Source organism: Stylophora pistillata, chromosome 1 (assembly GCF_964205215.1).
Source record: "Stylophora pistillata chromosome 1, jaStyPist1.2, whole genome shotgun sequence".
In the NCBI taxonomy this organism is placed as follows: domain Eukaryota; kingdom Metazoa; phylum Cnidaria; class Anthozoa; order Scleractinia; family Pocilloporidae; genus Stylophora; species Stylophora pistillata.
This window is the reverse complement of record NC_142519.1, coordinates 40,551,990-40,561,886: the sequence shown is the minus strand read 5'-3', so window position 1 is coordinate 40,561,886 and position 9,897 is coordinate 40,551,990. Positions and strand designations below refer to the sequence as shown.

The following is a 9,897-nucleotide window of genomic DNA, read 5'->3' as shown; positions in this document are numbered from 1 at the left end:
AAACTTCTGACAACACGGGCAGCGCAATATAACCGTAAGCATGCTTTCACGAGATCTTATTCCGCATACCAAATTCCTCCCTTTCAGACACCCTGGACGATCAAACAGTGCCGAACAAACATCACGAGTGCGAGTTAGTTACTTTGATTTTTTTCGATCATCTTTTCTGAAAATGTTCTTGGTTAAGTAAATGAACTATTTCCATGACACAACAGTATGTAATCTTTCTACTTCTATTGCAATAATTAGAACGAAAAGGACTTGATAAGTCAGTGCTACCGGTTACAAACGTGTGTCCAGTACCATATCATCCTCTTAGTCTTGCTCTGTTGAATAAAAGTAACCAATTGTCAAGACACTTCAGTTATACATTGTTACCTTAAAAAAAAAAATAACAATAAGTTTTGGAATAACGAAGAAGTTTTTCTTCCACCCAACGTGATGAACGAAAAATTAATTCCCCCAAAACTTTAGAAATTAGCGGAAACGGAGGCCGGGTAAAACATACCTTCGTCCATAATCTGCTGGTGTCGTGGTGATTCATCTTCCATAGACTCTTCACTCCGATGTAGGGAGTCCTCGTTATCTCGTTTTGACTGCTGTTTTTTGTCCTGCAGTTGAACTTGATTTACTTCCTCAGACACTCCTCTTGGTTTCTCTTGTTCAATTTCTACCTGTTTTGGACCTTTGTGGTCCTTTTCTCGCCATTCTTGATTAGAATCAACTTGCTGATTTTCGGTTTCTTCGTGTTTCTCTTCTTGCTCTTGTTCATCTTGCTCATTTTCTTCTTGTTGCTGTTCACTTTCTTTTTTATTTCTTTTCGACTTCTCGTCTTTTTTAGAACCAACCTCTAGCCCACGGTCGACTTTCAGTTCTTTTTTTTTCTCCTCTTTCCAAGCGCGCTGCTGTTTGGACTCTTGGCCTTCCCCTTTTGGCTTTTCTTCAACAGTTTCATCTTGCTCACGCTCAGGTTTTTCATATTCTTCTTTCAGCTCTTGGTCTACTGGCTGCTGTTTACTAACTTCTTTGTTTCCCTTTAAATGACCAGGTCCAACTTCCAGCTTTGTGCTAGGTTCTTTGTGCTCATCGTTTGGTGCTTCGTCTCGTTTTGATTCAACTTGCTCCTGTTTACTAGTTTCGTTTTGGCGTTGATTTGGTTCTTCGTCTTCTTTTTCAACTTGCTGCTGTTCAGTAAGTTCGTTTTGGCCTTGTTTTGGTTCTTCGTCTTGTTCTCGTTCAGCTTGCTGCTGTTCAGTAGGTTCGTCTTGGCCTTGTTCTGGTTCTTCGTCTTCTTCTCTTTTAACTTGCTGCTGTCCAGTAAGTTCGTCTTGGCCTTGTTTTGGTTCTTCGTCTTGTTCTCGTTCAGCTTGCTGCTGTTCAGTAAGTTCGTCTTGGCCTTGTTTTGGTTCTTCGTCTTGTTCAGGCTCAACTTTCTGGGGTTCAGTGGGTTCCTCGTTGTCTTCGCCTGATCCTGCATGTTGTTCCCTCTCTACCCGTTCTTCTTGCAACTCGTCCTCACTATCAACAGCGCTCCCCATTTCTTCTAGATTTTGTACTGTGTTCGATAAATAAAACACAAAAAGGGAATAAGATTACAAAGTGCTCTCTCTTGTGGCTTTAGTTCGCTAGATCGCCAGATTTGTTGAATAAGCCACGTTGCGCGTTTTGCATTTGGTAACCGTATCGTGTAACTTCTCCATCCCTAGTCATTTGCGTTCCGCTTTTGCTCTTTCCGAATATATCTTTTCTCTTTAAGAGTGAATGTTACCAATGGTCACACATTTGGTGGCAACAGCTGAAAAATAAATTTCGCCCATATTTAAAAGTTGGGTAGGTCTCAATGAGAAATAAATCACTGCATACTTCGTTTGGCTGAATATCGACTTATTCTCGAGAAAATCGATAATAGCTGAGTTCCGCCAAAATGCCGCTTTTGAATCTCAAAATTTCACACGAATCTTGGAGAGTCGCGCCACAAATTGAAAACAGTCACTTGGACCAGTGAAAAGTACCAAATCTTGAAAAACAGCATTCAACATAGGTTGACAGCAATTTGAGCAATTCTTGATTGTTTATATACACAGTCTAATTGAATTTATCCGATCATCTTCTAGCTAGATCAAAAATAGGTCAAAAGTAGCCCGTTACTGATTAAACTATGTGCTAAACAAAATAATCGACTGAGAATCTGGCTTTTGGAAGGCGAAATGTAGTTCTGTACGATCTCCGAAGGAATTTTTGGGGATATGATTTGGCGTGATTTGTTGACGGTGCCATCAGTTAGCAGAAAATGTACATATCCCCACGCAAACACTGTTGTTTCGCATTTTACTTCAAAACTACACCTTTTTCAACAGAATACCTTCTTACCCTCCCTGTTGATGTATCACAATAGAGGATTGCAATCCTGGAAATGTTGCATCGATCGCTCTCAAAGTAGCGATATAACTTATAAGGAAGTCTCCTGATAATGATTGTTTGAAGGAACTACTCTTTGCCTTCCAAAAGCCAGATTTTGAGTCGATTACTCTGTATACTAGTTTTATTAATTATATTTTTTGTAAATAATCTTGAATTAATATCGTAATTAAACGAAGTGTGTATCCATGAGCTTTACTTAAATTTTTACCAGACATTTTCACGCATTTTTTTACGATTTTTATGCAGTTTATCATAATTTTTGCATATACTTTTAGAGATTATAGCGAATAAAAGTTTTTCTTTTCCACGATGATACATGTAACTTAATAAATAATGATGAAAAGTATTAATACTAATAAAAATTAGATTGTGTCTACAAACAATCAAGAACTTAAATTTGAGTGTTGTTTTTGAAGATTTGGTACTTTTCATCGGTCCAAGTCTTTTAAATTGGTCACGCGAGGTTCGTGTGAAATTTTGAGCTTCTAAAGCGGCATTTCGGCGGAATTCAGTTATTATCGATTTTCTCGAAGATAAATCGATATTCAGCCAAACGAAGTATGCAGTGCTTTGTTTCACTCTAAGGTCCACCTGACTTGAAAAAGTGAGCCGAATCGATTTTTCGGCTGTTGCCACATTTCGAACCTGTTCAATCTTTGGCCACATTTGCCCCTAAAAAGGACACAAGTCAACACTCTGGCCATAATAGCAGTTTACAATAAAAGCCCGGAAAAATTAATCACAGGAGTAGCGAGAGCGTTTTAAAATAAAGAGCCACAAGCAGAAAGATAATTAGAAGCCAGCAAGCTTATTAACTAGATTCTTTGGTTCATATCAAGGTCTTTACAACACTAGCAGACAAGATAAGTATGTAATCGTGGCTCACCACTATGTAATACAACAACTTCAAACTTAAAAGGAGTGAGGAGAAAAATTACTCATTAGATTCGCCCCACATAGCAGCAGGTACGAACCTAAATAAATAAGGAATAAAACCTCCTCTTATGAGGCCGATTTGTTCAAAGCCTACAGAAAAAACGGCGTACGTTTTGGTTTGTTTTGACACGCGCGGAAGTAAATATGGCGGTCAGCCGCTCTAGTCCCGAGTTCTCTCTGACGAAATTACAAACAAACATTTTCACAAGACAGTAAACTGTTGAATTCACAATAGAAATAACGAAGCTTGTACACTCACTGAAAATTAGTCAATAATAACCCGCAAGGAGCCTGTAATGGCATTTTCTTTGTTAGCTGTCCTCAAGCTCTACTGAGCAAACTTAGCGAAGCTAGCGCTTCCAGTGTTGGTATGTGACGTCATATTGACAGTGATCATTTGACGGCGGCTTATACCGGAGAGCGATAGAGCCACCCCTTCCCTCCTTGATGATGTAGATAATTACACAAAATATCATTATAAACTCACACCTCATTTACTGGGAGTAATGTAAAGAATTGTACCTTGTGTGGAGTAAAGGCTGACATAGTGTGCTTCAGGGACGTGTCCCAACACAAGTGTCCTGCCTTTGTCAACAGGGCACTGTGGCCGTAAGATAACATCGTGAGAAGCGTTAAGACTGCTGACCACACGAATGCAAGTTTTGTAGCAGTTTGCTGCGGCACATAGAATAACATGGTCACCCCATGCGCCATCTTGCTCCATGTACGTTAAGTAATCAGCCCATGATTGATGTCCATGGACGAAGTGAAACAGATCTGTTCCATTCGGCTGTGAGAAAAGCAAAAAAGAGAGAACGAAACTTGGAGTATAAAGTTAATGGTAGAATGGACCAGGTTGAGTACGTTGGAAGGAGTCATCGAATGAGAAAATAACAAATACTAAACAACAGTAAGAACGGATAATAACATATCAGAGTAATGATCACAAGGATCTGCATTGGATGTAGCAGTCTCAACTCCTGAATTTGCCCTGCGAAACATCGAATATCTAATGTCCACCTTACCCAGAGTCAAGGTTATCCAATTAGGATTGTCCCTTCTAGGGGAGTTTCAAGTGTGAAGTACTTTAAAAAAAACCTCGGGTTGGCCGCTTTCTCCACAAGACAGAGCCCTTTCATTTTATCAAGGAGGTTTGAATTCATCCGTGACCCGGACATGGTCTATAAAAAAAACACACTTGAACAACACACGTTTTTTTTTTACGAGCAATCCAGAAGTATTGACCAATTATTCTCCAAAATAAATGGTGAATAGGGGTGAGTATCTTTCGAGGCAAAGAGGCAAGTTAATTATCCACCACTTTCACCGACGCTTATGTAGAAAATAATCTATGTCTATACCAGAATACGGTGAATGGTACTTGCCAATCAATTAACAAGGAGCGCGCGGTGTAATTTATACTAAACGATGATTTCAAGGTATTTATGATCCTTATTATCCCCTACAGAACGAGTAGTGATGTGTTGACCAGTTGGCCCACATGTGGATCCAACCTTTATGGTGCTCCTAAAGTAACGGTGGTGAACACAGAGTGCAAGACATCAACTTACTAATTTTGGGTTTTTTCTGAGGTATTGGACCAATAATTGTCTTAATTCGTCATGCTTGATTTTGATTCTCATAGCAATTTCCAGTTGATCTGACAAAGCAGAGAACATGCAATCTCCTGATCCTTCATTGTCGACGATTCTGAAGCCCTTGTCTGAAGCAATTTTCTTCAACTCAGTATTTAGGTCTGTCTTGTTATTGGCTTTGCTTGCATCGAGTTGCATCTGCTGAAGCTGAGCAATTAACTCAGCAGAACCTAAGTGAACAAACGGATGGATGAACAGAGGATAAATACCACCATGCTCATGATTTAAGGGGGCCAAAACAGAAGAATTCTACTTTACAAACACTTTTTCTCTAGGTTTCCACGAGTTCTTAATAATAAGTTTCTTTGATATATAGAGGAACGTTATAGAAAAGAAAGTAAAAAGTAATTCCTAGCCAACTGAGTTACTTCAGGTTGGTTTTCACGTAAATTGGGGTCAAAATGGCAAATATTACTTAAAATAACTAGATAACTCTCCGTAAACTCATCCAGATCAGAAATTCAGAGGAACGAGATTTTTTTTAGACTAGCGTTTGAACACAGCCAGGTGTCCATTTCAGCACGTCTCCCTTGTTCTAAACATCATTGAGAGGCAGTCTCTCTAAAAGCGGTAAAGTGCATTTCGGCAACATTCCGCTTGGTTCGCGGTTCGGTTGAAGACTTATATCTAAACAATGATCTCTTGAAGTAATTACAGCCTCCTTTTCAACGAATTGGGTATAGAGAAACCCCGTAATCAATCGTTATTAGGAGGTGTTGACTATTCTTCCGAGTTATATCACTATTGTGAGAGCGATGCAACAATTTCAGAACTGCAATACTCTATTGTGATACAGCAACATGAAGGATGAATGAATATTATGTTGAAAAAACTGTGGTGAAATGCGAAACAATCGAGTTTGCGTGTGTATGTATACATTTTCCACTAACTGACGGCACTGTCAAATCAACGCATTTCATCCAATTTTAAAATTTAATGAAATCGCACTGAAACATTTCCCCAAAAACTCCTTCGAAGATTGAAAAGAACTACACTTCAGCTTCCAAAAGCCAGATTTTCAGTGGATAATTTTGTTTAGCACATCGTTAAATAACGGGTTACCCTTGATCTATTTTTAATCAAATTAGATGAAGGTCGGATAAATTCAATTAGTTTGTGTATACAAAACAATCATCAACTACTCAAATTGCTGTCAACATATGTTTTGATGTTGTTTTACAAGATTTGGTACTTTTCATCGTGGCGCGACGTTCCGAGATTCGTCTAAAAATGTTGAGCTTCTAAAGCGGCATTTGGTGGAATTCAGTTATTATCGATTTTCTCGAAAATAAATTGATATTCAGCTAAACGAAGTAGGCAGTTCTTACTTTCACTGTAAGGCCTACCCAACTTGAGAATATGAGCCGAATCGATTTTTTGGCTGTTGCCACGATATTGCGAAAGTGTGTGATTCTTGGCCACATTTATTCTTAATACCTTATCAAAACCATTATTTCTAGAATTTTAACTGCCGAACAAACATGTAAATTCTATGTTGCTATGCGTCTGTTCAATGATGATACACGGGGAGCTACGGAGTGTCTGTAATGTTCTAAGCCCATTTTTCAGTGAGCAATTTCAGAATAGACCTACGGCAATATGGAGTCCATTTGTTTTTGTAATAAAAATAGAAACATTGTCAATGGTGACTTTGTCTATGGATATTTTCTTCTCTAGATCATACCAAGAATCAATTAAATTAGATTCAAACTTACTATACATGTACAACGGAAAATTGCAGTCATTAAAGTGGTTCAAAATATGGATGGCTGTAAACTTCAAGCTAAAGGTCAAATTTCTTTTTACACCTTCCTTAGAATATAAAAAATTGGAAAAAAACGTCAGCTGGAACTTTTTCAGCTAAATAAATTCCTCATTGTTCTTTGATCGTTCTGTTCTGTTCTTGGTTTTTGACTGCCACATGTTGCATTCTCAAATTTGTTGCAGTCTGTAGAGAAGTGAATTGAGTGCGTACCTTCTTCGATAACTCTCATTTCCATTCCCTGGTCTTTAGCTGGCACAAAATAATAACACAAGCGACAAAAACGTCAGCAGTAAACGTATTGTTCACTCATGAGGTAGTCATATTTTTCAATGAGACTGAGTCTAACTAAGTGTTAACATGAAATAAACAAGCTTGTTATTAAATATAGATACCTGTCTATTTCTTATTCACTTGACTTATGTGTCAATTTGATTTATAAACACGCGGCATATCTGTTCTTAGAACTGTTTTATACGTAGCTTTATAACATGAAACAGAAACAAAAAATGAAAGAACGGGGAATAACACTATACAAAATGACGAAAGATTAGTTAAAATTGTTAAAGGTTACCTTCATTTTGATTTCGGCCGAGTTTTGCTATCAGATAATCCCACAACGGTCGGAGTTTTGCATTGATGACACCTCGAACCTTAATACATCGAAAAAAAAAACAAAAAACACACAGTTGTAATCAGTACACATTGCTTTCTCCCCACTCCCCATATTAAACCTTCGAGTCTTTGATTTCCCCTCGAATGCGAATGAATATAGAAATTGCAAAAATAAACTTAATCGCCGAAGATATATTTTTCAACCGTTCAAATAATGACCTCGTGTACCTGTGGGGTAGAAAAGGTGTAGAGAATGGGATTGATGGCAGAGTTAACCGGCAGAACAAAGACTGCGATCCAAACTGCCAGGTCACCACGTACACGGAAGGACTTTTCCAGGAGAGACCTCACTCCAATCACCACGATAGGCAACCAGCAGACACAGTCGGTAAGAACGATGAAGAACACTCTTTTGGCGAGCGAGGCCTCCCTCCTCAGATCGGCTGCCCTCTGCTTGGCTTTCATTTTCCTCTCTCTTTCGGTTCCTTGCTTAGCCAGGCGCCGGTTTGATGCGCAGGACTTAAAGATTATCATTGAGTAAGCCACAATGACGAAAAACACAAGGGAAAAGTTTAGACCAACAAACATGGCAACAGAGTACTCCCAGCCTGAGGGCTTATCAGCAGAAAGCTGCAATGGGAGACATACAACTGATCTGCCATAAAAATGATGACCCTTTTGGCGACTACCAAAGTAATCGAAGCCCACCGTGGGAATAAACGCAATTATACCGCCAACAATCCAGATAAAGCCGCACAGAAGGTGCGTAACCTTAATTGTAAGGGACTTTCCGCTGTAGGGGTACAGAATATTTTTAAGCCGGTCGGCAGAGAGCAAGCAGATGAGCATCAAAGACACCTCGCTTGACAATACGGAAAGGGAACCTGTCATCTGACATGGCAAACTTGAACGCCAATAATAGTCATGCAAGAAATACTGCCCTGCCCAAATGGCATCCATCACACCTATAATGATCAGGTACACACCCATCAGTCCATCAGACCAGGCCAAATTTATCAACATGATAGCCTGTATCTTGTTTTTCTCCTTTGTTTCCTTAAACACCAACCGCCACACGATCACAAACACAGCACCAACCAATGTCAGGATTCCTACAACCCAGAGACAAATCCTTGGAGCTCGATCTTTGAACATCGTCTCACAACTTGCAAAGCTGTCGACATAAGCAAAGTCGCAATCTGCGTCCACCTTCCTCAAGTGGCAACACATCAGGTTGGTGTCTACAGTCCTACGGTTCATAAACAGAGTTGAAATGAGTAACAAAAAGAGAAAAAGCGGAAATTTCATTCGTCACAGGATCTGTACTAGTAGGAAAATGAATGAGTGGCTGTATTATTCTACGAGTAGCATAATCGTCTTCAGACAAGTGAAATTTTTCAATTGTTTCACTTCTACCATCGTGAATATTCCACTTGACTTACGCAGTTATTAGATTCTTCATGTTGGAAAAAAATTCCACTGGGAGTTCTCGCATTTCGTTGTAATGGAAGTACCTGCAAATTAAAGCAAATTCAGGTAATTCAGTTAAACTTTGCCCGCTATTTCATGATAATATCATTACCATTACCCTATGTTTAAACCACTTGCAGTTTTTTGGCTCTCTCTTTTCCTTTTTCCTGTCCAATTCTCATTAGAAATCTTACACCCATGGGCGCCAATCCGAGAATTCTCAGCACGTGCAAGTTGCACTCAGTCTTACAATCCCTATCTCCTGCGAACTTGAAACAAACTTTTCGTGTAGTTTGAACACACCTGGAATATTATCAGTCTAGTCAAACTCACAAGAATCGAATAGTTGGGGCGACATCTTTGAATTGTTCGTTGGTCACTGTGCGGATCTTATTGGAATAAAAGCTCCTGCAGAACGATAAAGTAATTAAAAGCGTAAAGCGTCAATTAACATGCATTGAAGAGAACCTCATTGTGCATGAGGCCATGAAGTCGTACAATAATATCACGTAAGTATTTTCATGACCTTCACTGTGCAATTATTGCTCGATGACCAACTTAAAATTACGTTCAAATTACGGAAACTTTTCCAAAGATAATTGTTTATGTAAGTCGCATTTAAATTGCAACTTATCCATTACTGAGTATGAGAGCTATCTTCGCTGTGAAGATAGCTATCTGTCCTTGTGAGACACAGCCATATAATAACATCTGATAAACTTAGTGCGCAACAAGTAAACAACCGAGACTAAATATTTTGAATGGAAATTTTTTGTTCATTTTAATCTCTTGCTGTGGATGATTGTGGCTACAATCCAAAAGACAGGAAAGGGGCTAGGCAGATAGTACCTTTACTGTCGTGTGACAAGGAAATAGCAGGGCACTTGGCTCAGATCATCTTTCATTCACTGGTGTGTTCACCGAGTATGACTTGATATTGAGTCCAGCAGCTGTTTTCCAATGACCCAACGATGCTGATGCATAAACAATATTGCCCAATTCATCGCTCAAGACTTGGTCTTGGATGGACTCGAGGGA

The 9,897-nt window shown here is 39.1% G+C and overlaps 1 protein-coding gene across 1 annotated transcript; it reads right to left on the bottom strand.

Moving 5' to 3' along the window:
* Positions 1–315: 315 nt before the first annotated feature.
* Positions 316–8,649, bottom strand: LOC148742515 (uncharacterized). The gene is made up of 5 exons (XM_088747624.1): positions 7,618–8,649; positions 7,349–7,427; positions 6,988–7,026; positions 509–1,555; positions 316–326 (listed from the first exon to the last, which is right to left on the bottom strand). Exons 1-5 carry the CDS (start codon positions 8,647–8,649, stop codon positions 316–318), a joined length of 2,208 nt encoding a protein of 735 aa, XP_088603750.1.
* Between the last annotated feature and the right edge of the window lie 1,248 nt (positions 8,650–9,897).

What these genes read in the sequence shown, in the direction of transcription:
- LOC148742515 (XM_088747624.1), bottom strand. Translation starts at nt 8,649, where the DNA reads ATGAACCGTAGGACTGTAGACACCAACCTGATGTGTTGCCACTTGAGG. An exon ending in ACACCTTTTCTACCCCACAG is followed by an intron (nt 7,428 to 7,617) that starts GTACACGAGGTC and finishes CGATGTATTAAG; the next exon opens with GTTCGAGGTGTCATCAATGC. An exon ending in AATGAGAGTTATCGAAGAAG is followed by an intron (nt 1,556 to 6,987) that starts GTACGCACTCAA and finishes TATCGAACACAG; the next exon opens with TACAAAATCTAGAAGAAATG.